This window comes from Girardinichthys multiradiatus, chromosome 11, assembly GCF_021462225.1.
Source record: "Girardinichthys multiradiatus isolate DD_20200921_A chromosome 11, DD_fGirMul_XY1, whole genome shotgun sequence".
Taxonomy (NCBI): domain Eukaryota; kingdom Metazoa; phylum Chordata; class Actinopteri; order Cyprinodontiformes; family Goodeidae; genus Girardinichthys; species Girardinichthys multiradiatus.
Window position 1 is genome coordinate 25,406,953 of NC_061804.1, and position 26,483 is coordinate 25,433,435.

Here is a 26,483-nt window from a genome sequence, read left to right on the forward strand (position 1 = left end):
CCCCTTTCACTGACTTGTTTGAAACTACTCAGATTATTCAGTAGTACAGACCGTGTCATAAAATGATTTAAAATCCAAGCATTGTTCAAGCAGTAAATGTAATTTCAATAATAGGATAAAAGAAAGCAAAAATAAAAAAGGAAATAAAGGAAGTGAAAAGGAAAACACAAATGTATTATGGGATGACGTTGGATTCAATAAAGTAAACATCTAGTATAATATTGCAGATCACTTTCATTAGAGTTTTTAGTCATACATTCTGTAGTTCCGTCCCTGTCTGGACGGTTAATTGCAACGCCAGTTCTCAGCTCCCTAATTTCTCTATACATGCTCCCTGTCTGGTGCCTGGCGGCTTGCTCAGCTCAGCTCTCACTCAGCGACTGACAGATAGGCTGTTTGTCGGTCGGGACTGGGGGTAGTCTATCTCGGAAATAATCTGCCCACGCGTTTAAGCTTCTTTATCCCAGCCGATCCTCAGACTGCTGCAACTCCACACTTGGGAGTGCCAGAAAAGAAAAAGTGACACAGGTCACACTGAAGGGGAGAAATTTGGAGTGTGAATCAGGACTTTGCGCTCGCTGTGTGAAACCCATGAGCAGACGCTGGTGCTGAAGCTGTGTCTCTGTCTTTTTTGTTTTTTTTTATTTTTAATTCTAAGAGCCAAGAGGAGGTAAAGAAGTTCACTCTGGGAATTTAAACACGGAGAAGCTGGAAACGGTGGTCCGGACATGGAACAAGCTGGACTTTGGATATTCTTTATGACTACTTGTGTTATTTCAGGTAACGTTGATTTTATTTTAATAAGCTCCAAATAAAATTTCTGAAGAACACTCTGGAATTCCCATTTAGTTAAACAGTTGAGGTCTAACTAAAAACCCATCGTATTTTCTGAAGTTTCATGTCTTTACACATGACACACTAATTATATCTTTAAAGGTACTATTTAAAACATTTTCATTTACTAATTTGGCTAAATATGACTCATGGCCCCCCCTCTGTTGTAATTAATTCAAATGTTAAATATGACAACACAGTGGTGATGTAGACTACTGTGTTATTTTCTGATAGTCGCCTTATAGAAGACTTATTCATAGGCACTCTTCGGATTATTATTTTTTAAATATAAACGTCAAAGTATAAAAGCAAAGTATAATCACATATTTTTATAAGTGAAACTGGCCGCTAGTCCATTATGCACTACACTCAATGACAACAATTTACAATGTCGCACATTATATCGCTATATTGCTGTCTAAAATAAGGGTTCTGTTTGTGTATTTTACTTAAAGTGTCAGTATTGAAAAGAAAAAAGTAGTCAGAGTAAAACTTATATTAGGTCATTAGGAAATATGAGTAACTGGTCCTTACCATCGAAAATGTACATCTGACTTGGTTCTGTTACCAGATAAAGATATATGTTCTATAACTAAAGAATCAGTATGAACACATAACTGTCTTAAGATTATGACCATCCGTCCATTGGTGGGATATCTTAGGGAGGATGATGTGCTAGAAGCAGGAAAATGACCAAGAATTTGAGTGACTTTGACGAGAGCCAAATTCTGCTACCTTGACCACTGGGTCAGAGCATTTACAAAACTGCAGCTCTTGTGAGGTGTTTCCAGTCTGCAGTGGTCAGGATCTATGAAATGTGGTCAAAGGAAGAAACACTGCTGAACTGGCAACAGGGTTGTTGGGAGCCAACATTGATGCAAGTGTGAAGGCTGGTCCCTGTGGTCTGATTCAACAGATGGACTACTGTAGCTCATGTTGCTAAATATGTTAATGCTGGTTCTGACAAAAAGGGGTCAGAATGTCCAGTTTGTCACCGTTTGATGGGTATAGGGCGCCATAGCTGCAGACCAGTCAGAGTTATTATACTAGTCATAATATTACACCTGATTCTATATAAAACTGAAATCGTAAGGTATGGTATTAATACATAGCTACTTGCCATAACTGCATCAATGGATGTATAATTTAACCTAGGGAAGAGTAAGTTACAATTTCACTTTTTAGACATTTCTAAATGCTGTGTTCTGTTAACATTGTTTTGTGTTCATTTCAGGTTTCATTTTGTTCTGTTTTGTCTCAGTCACTCATTGTTTAATCTGTAGTACAGGTTCCTCGTCAGTTTTTCTTCCTGTCTCTTTGTCTCTCTTCTGGGTTTGTAGCCAGCACACCTGTTCCTCATGTTAATTGTTCCTGTGTGGATTTAGAGTCCCAGTTTCCTCTGTGTATTTGTCAGATCCAGATGTTGTCATTGCTGCTGAGTGATTTCCTGGTCTCTGTTATGGTTTGTCTTTGTTTCCTTTTGTTTGAGATTTTGTTAGTTCATCCTGCACACTGAATCCGATCTTGTATTAACCAGCTGCTTCCACCTGTGCCTTCCTGCCTCTTTGCTGTTGTCTGCTTCTCACGCCCCTAGCACCACGTTAGCATGGATCATTTGGTATTCTGAGTGTATGATGACAAGGAGCAAAAATACCACTGCATCACTATAGTAAACATATACAATGAATGTAAGCTTACAGTAAAAACTCAGCTGGGTAATGAAGCTTAGATTTCCATGTATACAGTATACAGTTTTGGCTGTAAAAAAATCCAATGATAAGGATGAAGCAAACAATGATAAGGGCCATGACTTTCTTCAGAACTTTAACTATTATGAATCTCTTTGTATTTCAGTTTGAGTTTTTCCATCTGAACATTTATATGTGCCACTCGTAAAATTGTTAAATTTTGTTTCCTGCGTCTATGACTAATTAGTCACTGCAGCGTACAGGATGGACAGGATTTTCATTAAACCTATATAAATAAAGAGAAAGAAAATCAACACGTTTTCATACGGACTTTTTAAAATTGTTGTATTACTTTAATCCGGGCACCACGTCATGCATAGTTTTCAAACTTTGCAAACACTTAAGCGTCTTACTTTGAGATACTTAACGGGTGCAGCATCAGACTCTTCAAATCTAAATGATTTAAGATTTGAAATGAATCAACTGCTCAGCAAAACTTATATATTGTCAACCTAAACTTGTGTAAAGCTGCAGTTAAAGAAAATATAAAATAAATGAGTGCTGCTTCAGATGGCATAGCTGTGTCTAAATGTTTATTGTATGTTTGAATGAATGGACCAACCCAGGCCCAGGTGTAGCAGCATAATCAGTGTAAGCCCGTGCCACACATTCAGGTGGCATTAGATCTGTGGCTGTGTAGTATACGGAGGGTGAAGGTGGTATGGGAAAAATGTAAAGACAAACTTTGCGGATATGCCAAGCTGCTGTTAGAATAATAATGGCTCTCTGTGTGAGCTGGTCAGTAACTTTCTGGTATGAATACGTGTGTGCATACGTGTAATTAGAGTGAGTCTGCACCATGTGATTGTCATGTTGAAGGACACAGCAGTGGATTAGAGCTGTGCAGGAAGCGAAAACAAGATTGTTGCTTAGACAGCCTGTTGACTGTTGCTGCTGAGTTTTCCGTTGGTGTTTATGGAGCGGATCGGTGTGGTTTGGGGCACCTGGCATTTAATAGTGATGAGTGCTGTCACATTCGGTTTTGTTGTTTTTCCTCTTGCATAAAAACTTTGAAATCCCCTGCAGGGAGGCATACAGAAAAGGCTGAATGAGACTAACAGACATGCTCATGCATTCTGCATAATCCACTCCCCACAGCTGGAACACACAGACGCTACTCTACAGAAATAATCCTGCACAAACGCACTCCTTCTGTCCTCTCTGCCTTTTGTTTGTCTCTGTTGTACTTTACTCTTTCCAGAGTGTGTAGATTTGAACCATTTTTCTTCCTCATTGTCGATCAGACAGGTGATGTTTCTCCTCAGGTTTTTTCTTCTTTTCTGTCCATATCTTCTCCCTCTTGCCTTTTGTGTTCTGACGTTGTCTCAGCCACACATGCAGCAGTCACCATAATCCTGTGAGCTGCCCACTGAATGCTGGCCAAGTGTACTCGCCACGTTCCTGCAATGCCACAGAGATTACACACCCACATAAACTCAAATACACATGTGTGAACACACGTGTGTGCATCATCAAGCAAATTTTAACACCAGACCTGAGTTAATAAAAAAAAAAACAGTTTTCAAATAATGATTTCATGCATTAAAGGAAAAATCAACCTGTCAACATGTGAAAAGTAATCACTGCTCGTGTTAAATCATGAATTAACTGTGACTGACCACACTTTTTGGAAAGTTAAATTTCACTAATCACACCCAGGCGTAATTACTAACTGAACTGTAGAACAGAACCTATCTGACATCTTGAAGTCTTTAAAAAGGTATGCATCCCATTACATCTAGCATATAATTTACACAATATTTCAGAAAAGAAGATCATATAAACAGTCAAACATTGTGGTGGTAGTGTGCTATGGTTTGGGGATGCCTTGCTACTTACATCAACCTGGATGACCTGCTATATTTAATGTAACCATCAATTCTGCTTTCTACCAGAAAATCCTGAAGGAGAATGTCAAACCATGAGTTTGTTAACTTCAGCTCAAGAACACTTCTGTTAAAAATGATTTGAGGCAGTCCAGCGAGTCTTCCTCTTTATAACTCAAAAACAAAATTATGATTTTGTGACAACCTGCTTAAAGTCTGGACTTCACATGGATTCAGGTTGGTTTGGATAGTAAAATCATAATTTGAAAACTGCTCTTTGTATTTATTCTGGTTATCTTTATGCATTATTAAATGTTGTTCAATGATCTGAAACATTTAAGTTTGACAAAAATACAGAACCAAATCTGTAAAGGGGCCAAAACCTTTTCACAGCACTGTAAATCTGTGGAAAATAAATGAAAACTTTTAATAAATTGTGTGCTATCATGCTTTACACATTTTTTTTTTTTTTTGGTTTGAAAGTGCAAATTCAGTCACAGTTAAAGTAGAGACATGACAAAACAACCAAACCCCTGTAAATACTGTTACTCTTTGCCGTTTTCGGATTTTTCTGCATCAGTGGTCACAAACCCAAAGACACAAAGATGTAATCCCCGATCAATCACCGATTCTGTGACCGAGAGATTAAACGGTTAATCTGCCCTCTTCTCTATCTCTCACTCTGCATTTTTCCTTATCCTCCACCACAGGTCATTGTTTTTGTTTGGTACCCATGTGGCTAAAAGGTTGAACTTGAAACAGTAGAACTCCGGACGACATTTTAAAATGAAGCCAATTTAAAGACAATTGTAGAGTAAGTTTAATTTTTGCATGTCATGGTAGTGCTATCAGGCTTATATATCACAACAAAGGCACAAATTGCTTATAAATCCTTTGTATGGCAGGATTTTGGGGTCGTGGTAGAAAAATTCTGTGGTGACAGAGTGAATGAAGAGATAAGAATGATCTGTAAAATATTAACAATGCTTAATGAATCCTTAAAACCTGTTAAACCATTATTCTATTGATGAAAACTTGGAACAAACATGTAAAACATGTAATTGCAATAGGGTGATGACCCTGTCAGTTATAATTAACATTTCCCTGACAGTTGTTTTTGTTCTTCCTTCAATACAATGTCCCCACCACTCTTTGTGAGCTAGACATGTACATCAATTGTGAGCATAAAGGGCAGTGAAAGACGATCTAACAGGCCATACATATATAGATTTGTGAAATCTTTTCTTTGTTGTAAAACCAAAACATGGGGAATTCTTATCTCATTCTCGTGAGCCCAGTATCATCTATGGTCTCATCTTGGGTCCTGAATATATCATTATAACCCTATTTCTAAAGGATTATTAACTTTATACCAAACAACTTACATAAGTATTTATCAAAATAGAAATTGCATAGAAAATAGTAATGTGTACAATATATTTAATAGTAAAATACAACACAGCTTTTTGCTATTTTTATGGTTGTTAATTATAATCAACAACAGTGACAACAAATACACAAACATACATCAAAATAGACATCTTTTTGTGATGGAAAAAAATCCATAAAACCTTCTAATGCTTTCACTTTGGCTAAGTTTTCTATGTGCTCTCAACCACTGAGAAATTGCCTTAAGCTAAATCAAGGAATGATTGGAGAGCAAGATTAATGTTTTTGCTTTGTCACTTGTACTTGCGCAGAAAAACTTCATACAAGTTGATATAGACAAAATGTATACAGTTTGGCTGTAAAGTGTGGAGAAGATAGACAAATACAGGCATTGCTCTAAAATTTCAATTTTGGAAAAATTAAAGCAAGTTAAGTTGAGATCCAACGGTTGCATGTTAGTTACAATGTGCTTTTAAAACACCTTGGTGGCAGCCTTCTTAAGAAGAGAACAACGAGTGGGTTATGTTTTTTTTTCTTTTTTAGTTAGGCATATTGCATTTGAAACAATTTACAGAGAAAATAATGATGAAAGCATTATTATGAGCTGGAGACCTTTCAAGGGTGTGCACCGCCTCTCGCCTGAAGAACGCTGGAGATGCCACCGGCTCCAGGATGGACGGATGATAAAACCAAATTTTAAAATACACTTAACATTGCAGAAAGCTTTATCTTAGTTTGTTTCTTCAGATTTGTTGAGGTACATTCACAGCTGTTTAAAAAAAAAAAAAACATCATATTTGTGAATTCCAATGCCGAATCTCAGCAAAATGTGAGGTTTTTTCAAGTGTACCACTTTTAACAGATTGTAATATGGTGTCTGAAACATTCTCAGCAGATGGACTTTGTATATGAGGAGTACACATAATTTGAGTGCATTAACCTTATTTTAGCAATACTCCGTTCTCTAGACAGTAGTTCCCAATGTGGGGGTCCGGGCCCCCTGGGGGAACACCAAGCCAGGGGTTGCAAGATGATTTTCAGAATCACTGACCCCTGAGGTGTATGGAGGGCCAAATGGGACAGAATTAAATAAATATATATTATGAAATAAATAAATGAACCATTAAATACTTAAATGTACCATTTATTTATTTAATACATTATTAAATAATTAAACATACCATTATATTATAAAATGCACTATTAAATAAATAAATGTCATTAAAAAAAATTAATTCATTTAAAAATACATTTAATTATTTCACTCTATATATAGGTATTTATTTCATGGCTCTGTGCAGAAGTGTCCTCATGAAATTATTGAAACTGTCAACTTGACCTATCAAACACAGTGGGAGGGTGTCTCCTCAGCAGACCCTGATATCTGATTGGCTGCTTCACACATGAAGTCAAGACAACTTCTTCCAAGTTTCCTATGACTCTGAGGTCAATGTCTTTGCTGGGAAGCGGGGAAATAACTCCAATAGCTTCAAGAAATTGTTCTAATTTATTTACCTCAAACTCTGGTTAAGCAACTCCAGCTTCTATATCATTGGTTTGTCTAAATTATCTCTGACGAGTTCAAGAGAGAGGTCACTGAGGTCCTGCATGAAGGAAGCTGCCGTGTTTAGACATCAGAATAAAGCAATGACATTCACAGGATCAGCCTTAGCCCCGCCCACTGAGTTTGATGGGTTAAGTCGACAGTATGGGGATAGAGGGGTCACTGTTATTTTGGGGGTCAGGCTGAAATGTTTGGGAACCCCTGCTCTAGTGTCACACCTGGTGCAAGTCACATGCACTAAATGCGGTTGGTTGTAAGGGTGAATTTTATCATGTTAAATCTCAATTTACAACAAACTAGCAAAACAAACAAATAAACCTACTGTGACATTTTGTTTCATAGAAGTTGGACTATATGTTAGGTGAGTGTGGTTGATTTTCAGTTTGATCAGCTTGTTTATGTGACATTTTTAATCTTAGAAACACCTGCCATTGCCTCAGTGTTTCATTCATACACACAAATGTTAAAATTAGCTAAATAAATAACAGCAAAGAAAGATGCAGGATATCCAGGCAGGATGTTAACAAATACCCAACCGTCATGCTGGGTTGCTCTAAGTGTTCTTAAATGTTGCCCATTCAAGCGGGAAACAGTATTGCCATTGTTTTTCTTCGTTCCCATGCTCGTCTCTTGCCAGCGTGCTCTTGTTTATGGGCTATTGACATAGTGAGGTCATTTCCCATACTATAAACAATACAAGAATGTGAGTAAATACAATCGAAAAGAGGAAGCTGGGAGAGATGTGGAGAAAACAAGGGTTTCTGTACCTATCAAAAATATAGTCTTTCTTTGCGCTGGCTTCAGCTTAAGCTCCTAATCAGCTCAGTTATAGAGCTCATCAGAGTAGACTCTCCATCTGGATGTTTGTTGAGAAGAGAAATCTGGAAAAGTAAAGACGGTTTTGAGATATTTTCTTTCCATGTGAATTAATGATTGAAAAAGAAAACATTCTTTACACTTTCTGCTAGTTATACACTGTATGACTGTGTTAACTAATTATCGTTTGTAGCTGTAGTTGGGCTTTTAGAAAGTTATATATTTATTTCTGTAGTTCAGTAGTATGTGAAAGAAATCATACAGGAAAGAAACTGACAGAGAGAAGTGAGAGGGTTAATATGTAAGAGTGAATCAATGCCAAACACAATGGGCACTCACAAAGAAGATAGTGATAGCAAAGTCTCCAGCTGCATTCTACATTTTTAAGCTGAAGATATGAGTAGCAGTAGCTCTGAGACATACCAAATCGGCACCCTACACAGGCAATTAAAACATGTAAAATGGGCTGATTAGACTCAATGGCACCCAATACAATTTGATCCTAAGTGTATGACAAGTCAGTCTAATTCAGACGGTAATGCCCGTTGGTCAAAAGTTTTCTTTTGTAGTATAATGGGAGCCTTGAGATGTGAAATTATTCTCCTTTCAGATCATGCACAGGGACACCTACAGTACTTAGTGTTTCTCTGAACATACAAATTTTGATTTCTCTACAGTTGCACACTAAGACAACAAAGTTGACGAATTGTAGAATTTTACCTTTATGATAAGTAAAATCTTTAATTGTATAATAAATTATTGTGATGCTTTTTTTAACGATGTGATTGATATTGAACTCAAAACAAATTAGAAAATCACTTTGCTAGAATATTTCTTTGTCATGACAATTTTCTTGTATGAATGTGTTGTTGTTTAAAGACATCAGAGGATTTTTCCCTCGGCGCTCTATGAGACATGTCTCCCATTTTTATAAGGTTGGATGAAGTGTATATCTCCAACCCAACTCGACACCATTCGGTATATGCGTTGACTGCTGATTTACAGCTGTGACTCACGTGATATGGACTTCCTGGGGACAGAGGGGTTTTCTAGCTGACAGGTTAGGGACAGGTCAAAGTGTTTTCAGCACCCCAGACTTCAGCAAAAACGTGCCATCTGCTAGAACCGCAAGATCACTGTAAAAATGCTACGCCAATATTTCCCAGGCTTGAGAGCTGGACACTGGTTTAAAACTGGAGCACGCCTGGGCGAAAAAGCCGAAGCTTCTGCCGCCCAAGGTGAAACTGTTCATGTTTCTGATCACAGAGAGATTCAAGGTCACAGATGATTGGATGGACTACTGCTTTCTCCCCTTCCTCATCCTTTGGGAGCTAGATAGATAATCTAAAAAACGCTGAGGAGACTTTCCCACATGAAGTTGAAAGAAAAATCTGAAACATTTTACAGCTCTTAGACACTGAACTATTTAAATGATAAGTAGCCAAAGTCCAACTTGTTACTTGTGTTTCTTGTCAGTAAAACTTGTAAATAGAGGTTAGTTTTATCAATTATAAACTATAGATTTTTTAAGAGCTTAGGTGACAGGTCCTTATCTCTGACAGAGATAGGCTCAGGGGTGAAAGCGAGCCGGTACGGTCCGGTACTGCGTACCACTAAAAGATTCTGCGCCGGTACGCAGTACCGGGAAGAGGGAAGAATGGCTGTCTGCTATGAAGCCGTCATCCAGAACCAGCTACGGCTGCAAAAACTCACGAGCACACAAAGATCAGATCCGCTACCAATAGGCAGTCTAAAACACGACTTAATCTGTTTATAAATATAGCTTTTTCCCCCTCATTCCAAATAGTTTCTGAACTGTTCTGCTATGCTGGAGCCTCAATACTCTTGCTTTGCTTCTCTCCCCTTGGAGCTCGAGGCTGTTGTGAACGGCCAGCCTTTAAAACGAGCACCGCTACGTTTAATGTCTGTCTGCTCGCTGCTAAATACCCCAGTTAAAAGCAAAGGGAGAGAAACTAGTTGTGTTTCATGTTATTTTTGCTGAATTACAGTACAGTTCGAAACACCGCTTATGACCAGAGGTTTCACATGCACTACACGAGAGCGCATGCGCGCTTACCTCCAAAACAGAACAGATAGGCTGCGGTGCTGAAAAATAGATAGAGTCCTGAGGCATTTAAATGTATCATAATTGATTGTTCAATAAAAAAGAAAACAAATTCCCATTATTTTGATAATTAGATTGTTTAATCTCATTATCTATTCATTTTGCTCAGACACTGAGAAAAAAAAGTTGCTTGCAGTTAATTATGGTAGGAAGCATGCAGGACAAAAGTATGAGTAGAGCACTTATTGATTAACACAATCCATGGATGCCAGCAGGCATTTTGTAACAGCAGAGAACAAATAAAAGGTAAAAACCCTTGGAGAAAAAATATATATGGGGAATCTATGCAGAAGGAATGAGTGCTTATTTCATTATTTTCTGTTTTGCCAAAAAAAAAAACCACATGTACCCCTAAATATTTCTTGTTTGACACGTGGACTTTTTTCAGTTTACAGCAGTTGGCACACTCTACTCTTGTATATGGTATGTCATCACTCATCTATAGTGTACTTCACATAAAGACTCTTTTTCTGTCAGAAAAGTGTATTGCGGGAAAAATTGCTTATCTGCTAAAAGAAATTATTGAACAGCCAATTACAAATTAGTTATATTTCATGCTTTTTTTGGTTTTCTGGCTCTAATATATAATGAAATTAGATAATGAATCAAACCTACTTTGCCTAGCTTTGATTAAAGATGAGCATTCATGGGTAACAATGATTCTGCCTGTTTAAATCAAACTTCCAAGTGCTTTGCACATATTGTGTAGTTATATTTTTTTATATTTTGCTCAGTAAATGTCCAGCATCCATTCTGCCTGTCAAATGTTTGCCAGTTATGTTCACACAGATTTAATGCATTTTCGCAGAAGAAGATTTTATTTACTGGCAACATATCATGTAAGTGGATTAGGTTGCGATGGATTTTGTCGTGTTTGTTTGGTCTAACCACTTAGTATTTTCAAACCGGGAAGTGGAGGGACTATGAGAAGGAGGACGTTTGCACTTGTTGAAACCACCAGGAAATCTGTTCATTGAACTTTTAGCTTAACATAGCTCACAATGCTTTCTGTGATCTCCAAAATACCCAAACCCCTCATGACATCTGTAGCACTTAGAAGAGCACAGCTGCTGCTATTATCTGCTATAAACGTGATTTATAGCTAGACATCAGCTTCTGGTTGCATTCCTGTGGAATCTTAACCCATTTCTCAGGGTCAAAGGCCTTCAGTTCATTAATATTCATAGATTTATGTTCTTCAACCACCTTTTTCACCATAGTTCAAATCAGGTGACTATAGTAAACACTTTACCTTCTTCCAGGATGTCTTTCTAAAACCAATTCTTGGTAGAAATTGAGACATGTTTGGAATAATTATCCTGTTTGAAGAACCACCAATACTCATGCTTCAGCTTCCTCACAGGCAGCATGATAATTTCCCTCCCAGGATTCCCTGATACGTAAATGCATCTGACCCTCAACATACTACAGGTTCCCAGTGCCAGAGTAAGCAAACTAGCTGCAGAACATTACTGAGCCGGCACCATGGTTCACCGTAGGCATGGTGTTCTTTTTGGTGAATGCTTGATTCTTCCTCCTTCAGATATACAGTTGTTGAAAAGACCCGAAAAGATTAGTTGCTTAACAGATCAGGATCCAAAAATCTATTTGGCTCATTCATGTAGAGAGCAAATTTTAGCTGACTTTTCTTTTGCTTTAGGGTCAGTATTGCTGTATGTCCCAGGATTCAGGTATGGAGCCCTTGTGTTTTTAATAGATTGTGACTTGCAGTGGAAAGTCTTGCTGCAGGTCTGTTGCCATCACTTGAGGGTTTCTGACCACATGCCTCCTCATTAACCTGGTGACAGCCACTGATAGCTTCCTCCTTCTGCCAAGTCCAGGTGGCAAAGCTGTTGTTCTTTTAACTTTAAACTTGCAAACTCTGCTTCCAGCTGCATCTCTAGAATTATTTAGGCCTGTTGGTATCTTTTCTATCCTTTTCCTTATGTGTGAACACATTTTGGACAATTGTGTTGCCTTAGCCATATTTCTTACATGCAAAGAAACATTTCTGTACAACAGTTCAGGTATCCGAGGAGTTTTATCTAAAGCACACTTGATGCAACTAATGAAGCTCTTGACTGGTTGCATCAGGTGGGCCTGAGAGTACAACTTATTTGCAAATGTATGATCTCATGATGAATTTGATTCAGGGGGTTGAATAATCTTCCTTGTAATGTTAGTTTTAGTTTCCTTTTTGTTTATTACAAACTCAATTTATTTGGCAATAAAGTGTAGGTAAATCCCTACAAGCTTTTATGTTAAAATTAAACAATTCATTAAGGTAAAGATAAATAAAGATATACAGCCTTGTGCCAAATATTGTGTTGAACTTTACAACTTTTTTTGTCTTTACTTGATAAATAAAATAAAAACAAAATCAGGGTTCTTTAGAAAAAGATCCCAGTTAGATTTTACGTTCAGTTTGGACTTGAGATTTTACAATTAGGTTTTATGTATTTATATCACATACGCAAGGTAAAAAAGGTATTGAACATGTTAACATTTTTCTCAGTTTGAATGAGGCCATTGAAATAAAATTCACACCAATGTAATTCACACATACACAGAAATCAAAGCAAATTATTACACAAATGTAAATATGTGTAAAAACAATTATTTCATAAGGTGGTACAATTGGACCTTTACAAAGAAAGTCTCACTGTGGCAAAACATACTAATGGCAAGGGTTACAACTACATTTCTAAACATTGTCATTCTCACTTTTTCATCAATAGAAATATTAGAAGTATATTTACTGCGTAAAACATGACGTTTTCAATACTTATTTTACCCGCTGAAGATATATAATATAAACTATAGCAAAGCAAATATCTGAATAGAAAAATCTATTGCAGTATCTAAATAACTGAAAGCTGCGGTGGAATAAATGCAGGCCTTTTAGCCATTTCAGGTTAAAGTATAGAGTGGAATTTATTTTAAAGAGTTCAAACACTTAACTGTTTCTTTTGTCTTGGTTTAAACAAAACTGGAATTGTTCTGTTCAGCTAACAGTAAATCATGGTGGGGTGATGGCAGCTCTGAATGAGTGCCGAAAAAGAAGAAGTTAACATAGCCTGCAGATAAGCTAGAAACTCCTTTTAACTGCATTCAGTTTCAGGCCTATGAAGGTCAGGCTCTGTACATCCATATGTACAGCAGCAGATGGACTGTACATTTTCTGATGCTGATGCATCTCAATATCCTAAATCCCATAATCCACTGCTCTCAGTGCCATTGTTTATCCTCCCTTAATATTAACCAGTGATTGTATTATAATGATAGCAAATTATTTCATAATGGTGGTCATAATTTTAATTACTGCAGTTAAGTCGTATGAGGCTGGTCAGACATAGATTCATATTCAATAAATTAGAATAAATTAGAAAAGTTCATTTATTTCAGTAACTCAGTTCACTAAGTGAAACTAAGTGAACATATTATATAGATTATTTACACAAGCCTTTAACTCTGTTTATTATGATGATTTTCTGCTTACAGCTAATGGAAAAAAACATTTTTAACACAGAAATGTGAACTTAATTGAAACTGTTTAATACCTACATAAAAGTTGCTATTTTTAAAAGGTACTTTTAATCTTTTAAACATTTTATGTTTTTTCATCCCAATCTTGTTGAAGATGTGCTTTAGTGCTTTAATATTTCAATAAAAGGAGATATTAATATTACCTTGCAACACTTTTTCTTTTCCTGTCTGACATCAGTTGAATTTCAGCTCCTGTCAGTTTAACAACAGACAAGTGAAAATAAACTATTCTGAGGGATTTGCCATAGCAATTTTGAATTTATTTTAGACACATTATTTGAGCTTTGTGTGATAAAACAGAGCTCGAGGGGAGCTCTAATTCATTTCAAAAATACTTTATTTATCCCAAAGGGAAATTAAATTATAATAATAGGCACAGAAGCATGACAATAAGTGGTAGAATAGACTAATCCTTTATTTGTTTAAAAATAGAAACTGTACAGTAATGTCAAATGAGATAAGATGAGATAAACTAGGAAGTTGTGAAAAAACACAAGCAAATTCTACTAAATGTGCCAGTAAAGCCTGATACATATAAACATGGCACTCAGCTTTATAATAGTGTTTCCCAGTGCATGCAGACATGTTGAGACTTAGGGACCTTTGTGGAGCATTAAAAACTGTGACTTCAGGAAGGAATTGGTGGCTTTGAGTTAGAGTGGCACAACAGGAACAGCCTTTGTCCAGGAATCTAAAAAATTTGAATTTTCTTTGGAAAGAGATTAAAACGTCTGGTGCAATAACTGATACGTGTGTTTGATAGAGATATTTGGGTTGGTATAGATGCCACTGTAGACAGGCTTATGGTTAAAAAGACAAAAAATGCTATAAGCATAAAATCAAGTATAAAACATTTGTGTTGTGTTATTGCTTGCTGCATTAGTTACTGCATTGGTTAACCCATGTCTTAACTAGCATAAGACTTAAAGAGGGTTATTGTGCTAACCAATAGCCTTTTCCACAATTTCTTTGTGTCTGTTTGTCTGGTTTGTGATATGTAGAACACATAAATACATTAATGTACACTTCAGGTCAGAAGTAATATTCTGGTCATCTACATTTATTGGTTACATACACTTTTATGTACGCTCTTCTGGATATGTACACTTCTGGTCAGAAGTATACATACACTTATCATGGGCATGGATTTTATATACATTTTGGTCTTTTAATAGATTATTTAAACAATTTTGTTTTGCAGGTTGCTATGATTATGCAACAAACAACTTCAATAATTTTGTCAGAGCAAGAATGAGTACATTTATTGTAAATTTCCTTTAATCTGAACAAGGTCAAACGTACACATACAGGCTTAAACAGTCCAGTAATCCTGGCAGTAGGATCTGATTTAATTCACCATGTCAAGTTCAGTTAACTCTAATGTTTTGTTGCCATTAAAAAACATCTGGTGTTTTGGTAAAGTTCATTTAAATTAGCTGGTTTTCTGGCAGTTAGATTTTTAAAGTCCAGTAGTTTAACAAAATATATTCTAAAACCAGTTTTGATGTGGGCTGCACGGTGGCGCAGTTGGTAGCACTGTTGCCTTGCAGCAAGAAGGTCCTGGGCTCGATTCCCAGCCTGGGGTCTTTCTGCATGGAGTTTGCATGTTCTCCACGTGCATGCGTGGGTTCTCACCGGGTACTCCAGCTTCCTCCCACAGTCCAAAGACATGCCTGTTAGGTTAATTGGTAACTCTAAATTTCCCTTAGGTGTATGAATGAGTGTGTGCATGGTTGTATGTGTGTTGCCCCGCGATGGACTGGTGACCTGTCCAGGGTGTACCCCGCCTCTCGCCCATAGACTGCTGGAGATAGGCACCAGTTCCCCTGCGACCCACAATGGAATAAGCGGTAGAAAATGACTGACTGACAGTTTTGATGTATGTTTTCCTCTCAAACACCCAGTGTCCAAGTTTCAGCCATCTAACTTTTGATTTAATGTGAAGTTAAAGAATTAAGAGCCGCAAAAGTCACACAGGACCCACAGCATGATGCTGCCAACTTGCTTGAAAGTTGATAAAAGGTTCTTAGCTTTGAAAGTATCAAATTGACTCATAACGTCATCAGAAACTCCAAAAACATGAATGTATTGATTAATATGCATTGTCCAATTTTTAAAAATAAAATAAACTGAACCGAACTGAAAAGCTACTTCGTGTCAATGTAACCAATCAGGTCAATCATGGTGTTGTCTGACAAGTGCTGACTTTGGGTCAGAGGCTTTTTTTTTTGTTGAAAATCTCCCCAGTCCATGTTGCCTCGCAAAGACACATCAAAACTTCAGTCACATTAAGCCGGAAGGGCTTTCCCAAAATCTCCCCATCAACCCTGTTAAAAATTTGTGATCTTTCCTTAAAGGCTGGGTCTGTGGGCAGAAACCTGTCAGATTTAATGAGCTCAACCAGTTTTGCCTGTTCAACCAGTTCCAGAAGCTTGTTCCTGACTTAAAAACACTGCAGTTTATTTGCAGTTTACTGAAGGACTTTTAATCAAATATAAGTGACAATGTATGTATGGATAAGGCTAAAATATTCATCCCCTTGGCAGATTTGGATTTAGAATTGTTTTCATTCAACCATGATGGTCTTTTTTATATTGATTATTATCTTATAAGATAATAAACAATATAAAAAAGTATAAATTTTGAAAAAAAAAGTTTGTATTTATGATTTACATAAAAACAGCATGTTGAAATTATTATACCATTCTCAATAATCAATGGAAAATCTTTATTAGTTTTACAGCAATCAAACCAATCAAAATCAAACTTCTTAAAATGTTTTGCCTGTTTCCACTGGTGTTTTGAAAATGTATTTTTGGTGATTACCTCCAATTATTGGAGGTCGGAAGGCCTCTTTATCAACACCATAATCTTCAGTTGTGTGGTGGAGTCAGTACTCCAGAAAGTTAATATTCCTCCCATTCAGAAAAAGAAATGTTGGGAAAATCAAAAGACGACTTTAAAGCTAAATTTGCCAGGGGTATGAAAGATTTTAGTTGAAATAGTCTGTATGTAAATTTGTAACCTCTATGAATTCATGTTTTTTTTTAAATCACTGAAATTTTATGTCAAAAGAACAACACAATGCAAACACATTAAGAGTAAAGGACGTGTTGAGTTTGCTGTTTAAAAGAACAAGTGCACAGGAAGAACCCATTAAATGTTGGTGCGGATCACATGGATTAAAACAACTAAATACAGCGCAGGTCTTGGCAGAGGAGACACATTTTAAGGTCACTTATCTTACTGGGTTATATGAAAAGATCTTTGGGAAACTCTAAAAATAATGTGGTTTTATTCAGCAAAACGTTGTAAGGGTACCCATGAAAAGTGTGTGTGTGTTACTGTGTGTATTTATATAAAATTGTATGAGATTTAGAGCAGTTATTGTTTCAGAGTGGTTTGTTCAGTGTATCCACATTGTTGTTTAGCCCACATCATAATTGGGATAAATTCCATCCACCAAGACCAAAACAAAAACAGAAAGCTGTATTTACTGATTCTGAAACAAACGTGTTGCAGTACAGTGAGTGTGTGAGGCTCCGCTGTGGATTTGTTAAAGGAGATCAGTAAGTCAGTAGAAGGAGTAACTAAACAAATCCTGCTTATTTATACTTCCAGCTAATCCACAATCTTTGGCCGCAGTTTACCCGCACCTTTGCCAACATGCATCACATTTTACAGCTCAGCTCACATGTTAAGCATGCTACACTGACTGTGAACAGGTTACAGTAAACGCACACTTGCCTTATACTCTAGTTTGTGAAATTTATACTAATTACCTAAATCTTAATTTAAAAAAATTTTTTTTGCAGAAATAAACGGGCAGAGAGTGGAAATGGATGACGGAAAGTCCGGATATGTTGGCTCAAAGGTGGATCTTCGCTGTCGGTTCATCAACAGTAACCCACCTGTCAAAATCTCCCAGGTATACACCAAGATTGTTGGGTTAATGCAGCCATAAACAGATTAAAATGAAATACACAAACAATTAATTCCTTAATAAAATAATACAGATTTCCACTTTACGTCACATCAGTGTAACACATGCAACCACATGCAAACATTTTCAATTTCTAGATCATGGACACTTTTTTATTTTAGAAATATTTCATGGTGGTAGTTTATCATAAAGACACTTCACCAGGAAGTAGTGAAGTAGATAATGGGCTGTTAACACAGGTCATGGTGGTTTCTGCGTGTCTGCACCACTGAAATAAATTAGTAGTTTTTAACATCAATTTTGTCAGATTTAAAAAAAATGTTTAAAGATCTGAAACATCTAATCGTGACAAATATAAAAAACAAAGAAAATCTCTAATCATTCAATACCTTTTCACAGCACTGTACCAAGTAAGGGGTTACACAGTGGCACCGTTGGTAGCACTGTAGCCTTGCAGCAAGAAGGTTCTGGATTTGAATCCAGGCTTGGGGTCTTTCTGCATGGAGTTTGCATATTCTCCTGGGTTCTCTCTCTGTTAACTCCAGCTTTCACCTACACTTCAAAAACATTAGGTAACAGGTCTTTCTAAATTCCCCCTAGGTAAGGGAGTATGTGTGTGCATGATTGTTTGTCCTGTGTGTCTCTGTGTTGCCCTGTGATGGACTGGCAACCTGTCCAGGATGTACTCTGCGGGTATAGACAATGGGTGGATAACCAAGTTGTTTTTTTAACTTCCATTTCTTCCATATAAAACCAGTAAATGTTTTGAAATTTTAGAATTTTAAAACTAGAAATCTTCTCAAAATAATATCTTTATGCCTTGATTTAACAATTTGTTCTTTTATGTTTTTAAACAATGCAAATCTCAGATTTGGGGTAGGAAGTCCATCTAAACTGGAAGCTTAAAGCTTTTCTAAGGAATTGTACAAAAGAAACCATGTGCTACAGCACCAGGTAAAGGTCAGAGGCTGCCTCATATGGCTTCATGTTTTTGCTTTCAAAGAAGATTTAAAAAAATATTTTTAAGTAGTCTTCATTAATAGTTCTGTCAAATTAATTCAATTTATTTTTGTAGCACCTATTGACAACAATGTAATCTTATGCAATTTTACAAAACAAACATGTCAAATTTATACACATTTGGTCCATATTCAATTCAAACTAATCCAGTTCATTTCAAAATAATCTAATCAGATAGTCAGGTTCATGTTAGTAGAATCTAACTTAATAAACAATAGAGTACATGTAAATTCATCTGAGAATTAAGTATTAAGCCAATTGTATCGATGTTTATGTCACAACCAGGAGAGAGTTGAAAGAACAGGAAGGAGACACTGTACTGTACTGGAAAAGTACAGCACAGGAGTTCTTTCTATGCAAAGAAGAGTGCAAAGAGTAATTGGCAGCAATACCTCTTTCCATTTCTCCATCCTGAATAGATACAGCTAAACACAGAAGTACTGAGGCAGGAGTCCTTTAGTGGGAAACAAAAGACAAAGTGTTAGAGGCATCAGGTTGTCCATCAATGGCTCTGTGACATGAAGTAGACACAATTACCCCCAAAAGCTCTGATACAGGGGTACTTTCTAGTAAATCAAAGAGTACATAGAGTTATTGGTATCGAAGCTCCTTCAATGGGTCTGACCAGGAAAGACATGCAGCTAAGCACAAAAGCACTGAACAAGGAGTAGTTTCTATTAGAAGGAAAGCAAAGAGTATACAAAGTTAACGCAAACAAATGTTTAATTAATTAATCTATTCAGGCAATAAAAGGCTTCATTCTTTTCTAATGTTTTCAAATTTTCTGCTTGATCCTGAACATTTTCTGCCTCCATTTCAAGGTAACATGGCAGAAACTAGTGAACGGCTCCAAGCAGAATGTGGCAATCGCAAATCCATCCCTGGGTGTGTCTGTGGCTCCTCCTTACAGGGACCGTGTCACCTTCAAGAATGCGGCAGTCAGACGACGAACTCCGACATTGGAGGACACAACCATCAGCTTTTCTTCGCTCCGCCTCTCTGATGAGGCCACTTACATCTGTGAATACACTACGTTCCCCGCAGGAAACAGAGAGAACACCGTAAACCTCACCGTCTACGGTAAGAATGTGATTCAAAAACTCAACTCCGGTGGCCTTTCCGTGTAAAGCCCTTTATTGATTTAAATGGTTAAACAATGTACTTGGTTATGTGTTGCAGATTCTTTAAGCATAAATAGGTATTGACTCCAAAATTATAGTTGAAAAAAGTTTATAACTTTTGTATACTCAACAGTTTGTTATATATCTTGAATGAGGTAAATGTGCTCATATATACTCTGGCCAGCCCAATAAACTGACAGAAGCATGTGCACCATTTTTGAACAGTAATATGTATATACTTTTAAACTCCTTCAGTCCGCCCAACAACTCAGATGAGTTTGTCCACACCGACGCTGGTGGCTCGTTCATCAAATCTAAAAACTCCAGTGGCCACTTGCATCTCTGCCAATGGAAAGCCACCTGGCACTATTAGGTTTGTCTGTATTTATGTTAAAGTTAACATTTTTTACATCTTGTAAAATTAAGACTATAAACTGCATTGTTTTCTGTTGTGATAGACCAACACAAAGTGTTAAATGTGAAGGGAAAGGAAAATGATACATGTTTTTTATTTACAAATAAAATAATAAAAAAAATGCGGCAGCCATTTACATTCAGGCCTCTTGAATCAATGCTTTGTAAAACCAATTTTTGCTTTTGAGGTTTGTCAAATCTAAAGATTGAATTTTTTTGCCAGTTCTTCTACATAGCTCAGACTCAGTCATATTGACTGCAGAGCATCTGTGAACTTTTCAATTCTTGCCACAGTTTCTCTATTGAATTTCTTTCAGGGCTCTGCCATTCTGACACGTGACTATGCTATGATCTGAAACACTCCATTGTAGTTTGGCTGTAGGTTTTGGATCACTGTCTGGCTGAAAGGTGAACCTACACCCAAGTCTTTTGAAACCTCTAAAAGATTTTCTTCAACAATTGCTTTATATTTAGATACATTCACCTTCCTATCAGCTCTAACCATCATCCCTGTGCCTGGTGAAGAAAACCATCCCCACACCCTGATGCTGCCATCCCCTCCATGTTTCACCACTGTGATGTGGGTGTTATTTTACCACCACAAAGTGTTTTACATGTAGGCTAGAAAACATCAATTTTTTATCTTTTCTGACCAGAGCATCTTCCACATGTACGCAGACAGTCTTTCTGTTGTTCTTTGAACAAGAGCTATTGTCTTGCCACTTTTCCATAAAGGCAATGTTTGTAGAGTGTAGAGCTAATAGTTGTCTTTACAACAGATTCTCCTACTTTAGCTGTGTATCTCTGCAACTCCTTTGGAGTAACCATGGGCCTCTTGGCTGCTTCTCTGTTCACTGTGACCTTTTCCACTTTGTCTGCTTAGGTACAAGGCCTTCTCTTGTTAGTTTCAAAGTTGTGTCATACTCTTTCCATTCTCGTCTGATGTGTTGACCAAAGAGGTAAGTGGGAGAAGGCAGTGCATAGCCTGGACAGGTCACCAGTCCATCATTAGGTAACACCGAAACACACTGAACAAATGACCTTCCACCCACACACTCCCACCTGAGGTCGAAAGACAATTAAGGAGTGGTCTGTTAGCCTAACATGCATCTTCTTGGACTGTGTGAGGAAGCCCAAGGGGGACAACATGCAAACTTTATCCAGAAAGCCCCTGTTTTGTGGCCCAGAACCTTCTTACAGCAAGGCAACAGGGCTAATGAAGCCTCGACTATGCAGGAGAATTGGCTAAATACAAATTCAACCACACTTTTCTAAAATGTATTTGTCAGAAAATAATTTTCTTTCAACTTTACAATCTTTCACTAGTTAATGTTGGTCTATCCCATAAAATACTGACAAAATAAACTGAAAAAGTGGTATGAATACTTTTGCAAGACACTGTACTCTCATGATCTTTTCCTTTCTGCCAATGATGAATGAACATCAAAATGAATGTTTAGTACCTTTTTAAAATGTTGTTTTAGTCTTCTACACTTCCTCCATGTTCACAATTATGTTAATGTGTTTATTATGTGTTTCTGTGACATGACACTGAATCTTCCTTGATGCGAACAGGTGGGAGACAAGGGTGCCTGGAGAAGTGACCACCAGAGAGTACATAAACTCAGATGGGACCTTCACTGTTCAGAGCGATTACATTTTAGTGCCCAGCAAGGAAACCCACAGGGAGACACTGACCTGTGTCACCACTTACAACGAGGAGGTCTACACGGACAGTGTCACTCTCGATATCCAGTGTACGTCATTCGTGAGAAGCACAAAATATTACAGATATGATCATTTGAGGGTTTGAATTTGCATTATGATAAAAAGCTGACTTTGCTGTTTTTGATACTCCAGTTGAACCCGATGTTATGATTGAAGGGTTTGATGGAAACTGGTATCTGAACAGAGAGAACGTCCAGTTGAGCTGCCAAGCTGAAGCCAATCCAGCCGTCTCTCTGTACCAATGGAGACTGTAAGTGCAGTGCCCGTTTACACGGATTTGCTTTTTCTTTGAAAAAACACTCAAGAAGAAGCAGATATATTTCTTTAACAGATTAGTGTTGGATTAGATTTATCTGACATATAACTGATATAGTGAAATGATGCAGGAAAACATTGTGGAGTATGAGATTAGCCTTTCGCAATACTCACAGGCTCAAACTTACCTTTGCGTTTTTGTTTTGTTTGTTGGGACTGTATAAACTGCAGGATCAACAGCTCCATGCCAAGCAACATCGAAATCCGAGACAATGTCCTCTTGTTTAAAGGGCCTGTCACATATAATGTCCAAGGAACATACGTGTGTGATGCGACCAACAGCATCGGGACAAGTTCTGCCTCTGTTGAAGTCAGCATTTTAGGTAAGCTTACCTAGACTACATCTCTAATTTAGTACTTCTAAGTCTTTCAAAAACTATTATATATTTAAATATTTACATCCACTGACAAAAAAGTGAAAAACCAAAAAAGAGCCCCTGAAGGAGTTTGAGAGGGGTGGTCTTTTGGGTTTGAATGTGGCTGAGTGGTTATGGTATTCTGCATTTACACTGCATGTGGGGCGTGAAGATGTCACATTGGCCCAGTGGATACGTAGACCCATTGGGCCAGTGCATATGTTGCCTAAGACAGACCAAGGGAGGATTGTCATATTGTGCACTAAGCTGCAAAACTCCATGACACCTGTGAAGGCAATCAGAACACAAGTGATGGCCTCTTTACAGAAATCGTGTGCTATTCCACGCCATGATTCACCAGCTGGTATCAGCTGGACAGGTTCACTGTCCTATGAGTAGCCTACAATTAACACTAGGGCAGAGACAGATGCATTTAGAGGAGTGTCCTGTTGAGTGATGAATCTCTATTCTATGTCAACAGAGACGAACAGGATGTAGGCATATGAGCCCTAGGGGTTAGATTCCGGTTACTCTTGGCATCACAGTGTAGAGTCTTTTGCGATGTCTTCAGGATATTAGTTGGAACCTGACCAGGCCCACCATGTCAGACTAACCCTGTTTCCTCCCGAGCCACTGGCACTGGTGCATCTTGGTCTTTCAACAAGACCATGCCCATCCACCCAAAGCAAATTACCTATTTGTCACATTGAGAAGCTCCTGGGACCAGCCAAGTTCATTTTCTTTATCTAACTGAACATATGTGTCAGCTTTAATTTCAACTACAAGTGTCAATCTGCAAGATCTTCAGTCAGTAACATAAACTTGTTCATCTTGCTGCAACTTAGTTTAAAATGGCTGTATGAGTTAAATTGGCACCAAATCAGTTCTTGCATTCAGGCCTGTGGCATTGCAACGTCTTACTTATGGAGGGGCGACGGAGGTAGGGGTTCGAACCCTCAGTCGTTGTGCCCTTGGATAAGACACTTCCCCTGCCTTGCCTGCTGATGGTGTCAGAGGGTTCTTTGGCGCCAATTTTATGGAAGCCTCACAGCCTGTCAGTCTGCCCCAGGGCAGTTATGGCTATAATGTAGTCTACCACTGTCAATGTATGAATGGGTGGATGACTGATTGTAGTGTAAAACGCTTACCATGCAGGCCACTTACCATTTACCATTACAGACACTGGGCCATTTCTGTGCCCATACTGTCAGTTCTGTCATCCGTGTGAGCTGATATTCTAATCACAACAACAACGTCACCAGATCTTTGTAAAGTTTATTTCCCTTCCACAGCTCTGCCTATGAGCTTTATTTTCATCCCGAAAAGTGTATTTAATTTTGAGTACAAAAATTTCTATTTTAAATTTTTTGAATTATCAGTTAGATTGTATTTCCTATTACCTACTGAAAAATAAAATTGAGTTTGTGAGGGTTTTTTATTTGTGTATTTGTTCTTACAGAAAAGCCCCTGCCTCAGATTGCAACAGGAGATGTCATCAGTGTAATTGCCTTATTACTTGCTGCTGGAGTGCTGATGGGCATTACTATCACTGTACTGGTCCTCAAAATAAGAACTAGAAAAGACAGCCCCTCGTATGTGCACATTATCTCAGATTCCCACATTTTTGTTTTTCCCGAGTGGTTTCCATCCATCTTTACATGTTTTATTCTTTTTTATCCCCCCCTGCTTTACGATCAGAGGTGACTCACCATCCAGAAAACTGTCTCAGCCAATCAGAAAAAGACCAGATGATATTCAGGTAACCAGTATGTTGTGCTTGGAATTTACAAATGACAGGGCTTAGAATCACTATGCTGTAATACATTATATTATAATGCTGTAAAGTTACAACTGTTTCTGCTGTATGAGAGGAAAAATCATGAAGTTGCCTTAAACCAGCATGCAGGAAAGGTAACGTACCCTGTCAGGGGCACCTCAGCTACTTCATAGATGTGACACTACTTGATGTTCCAAAAAAATGCACACATTTTTCATTACATTTTTTGTTATGGAAGAAAGAAAAAGATTGCTACATAACTTTAATGTCTAATGTTTAAGATCTGTGAAACCTTTTCATTATTTTAAAACCTTTAATTCAGAGTTTATCCTGTGAAATAATTGTATATTATATGTGTGTATTTTTTTCTGTAAAATGTTAAAGTATGTCTAAAGTAATTTACAAAAATCTAGAATTTATTTGTAAAATATTTTTTCACTTAAATTTGTTTGTGTAATATCACATTTTTTTCAATTTTTTTCCACACAAATAATTTCCCTTTAGTGACACCTTTATTCACTTAGTCTGTTTTAAAAAATAATATTACATTAAATTAGATTTTGAAATTTTGTTTAAAATGTCTGGGTCAACTCTGTGCCACTTGGGTGCAGACTCAGGAAAATACTTTGTTTCCTACCACCCCGGTATTTTTCGGTATCATGCGCTAGCCAACAGTAGTATTAGCAATACAGAGAATGTGTTCCAGCTCTCATCTTGACTTTCAACATGCTGTTTTTGTTTCTCAACAGCATGCTGGACGGTTTTATGAGGAACTTCCAAACACAGCCGACTATGTGAGCTACAGACTTGCCTGTAACAAGGAGGACTATCCGGAACCTTATTCCCCACCGATCAACCCTCCTCTCTCGTTTCTTCCTCAGCAGCCCTACCACTCCTCACAAACCATGACTGCTTTGGGCACCAGCAGTGCCAGCACCCCGTCAAAAAACACCTTTGCTCCTCCTACACACACCACAGCCATCTTTAAATATCCCTCTGTGCCGGGTTTGTCATCTCCTCCGCCTGGAGTGGGGCCGTATACTTTTCCTAAAGAACAGTATGTTTGATGGGGCATCTTGTCACAAGCTCAAACTTCATAAACCTGAACATATCTTTAGAAAAGGTTTGGAGAAGCTTTTTTGAAGCAAGCCGGACTATCAGGCAGCATCTCTGCACTATGGAAGTCTGAGGACACTGAACATTTTGTTGCTGGACTTTTACAATGATTTCACTTACTTGTTCTGTCTTTCTTTGTCTTAACTGAATGTTGAAATGGAATCTTGTTATCCATAATTGACGTTTAGCCTAGAGAACGCCAATTTCAATAAATTATGCTATTGACTATATGAACATTTTATTTAAACAAGATAAAGGGATTACATTGTTGTTGTTTGTTCTCCTTACTTTATCCACATCAACATTATTTTATATATAAAAAAATTTTTTAAACATTTAGCAGCAATTTACATGAATTACTTTTTCTTTCATTTCTGGTGGTACACTGTTTTCCTGTTGTACCCAAATAAATCCTTTTATGTAAGGTTTTGGTGTTGTCTCATGGTCTACCGTACTTCTGTGCTTGTATTTTGTATCTTTTATGTTTTTTTCTTTGTAATGAAAAGAAAAAACAACTTTCTATTCCCAGGGGGCTTGTGAAAGTGATGTATGTTGATGGTATCTGTTGTTTTTGGATGAATGTTGAAAATTTTAGCAAATAAATAAAAATGATCACATAAACAATTTACTCTTTGTGTTTTTCGGAACTTCTTTTGGACATTGTGCAACCTTTTTGCCAAACAATGATGAACTCAAAAGGTATGTTTTTACCAAATGTAAACTTTAGATAAACACCTGCCTTACCCTACCTTGCAGGCGTTGGCATGTTTCTCCCCATGCATGTAAGGGTTCTCTATGGGTTCTTCTTGCAACATTCAAAAACATGTCGATTAGAGTAAATGGTC

At 37.4% G+C, this 26,483-nt stretch overlaps 1 protein-coding gene across 1 annotated transcript; it reads left to right on the plus strand.

The window, feature by feature from the left end:
- The first annotated feature begins 379 nt into the window (after positions 1–379).
- LOC124876228 (nectin-1-like) lies at positions 380–26,266 on the plus strand. Its single transcript, XM_047378843.1, has 10 exons — positions 380–780; positions 17,664–17,776; positions 19,633–19,891; positions 20,188–20,305; positions 21,922–22,103; positions 22,207–22,324; positions 22,561–22,712; positions 24,205–24,337; positions 24,444–24,504; positions 25,272–26,266. Exons 1-10 carry the CDS (start codon positions 729–731, stop codon positions 25,587–25,589), a joined length of 1,506 nt encoding a protein of 501 aa, XP_047234799.1. The 5' UTR covers positions 380–728; the 3' UTR covers positions 25,590–26,266.
- The last annotated feature ends 217 nt before the right edge of the window (positions 26,267–26,483 follow it).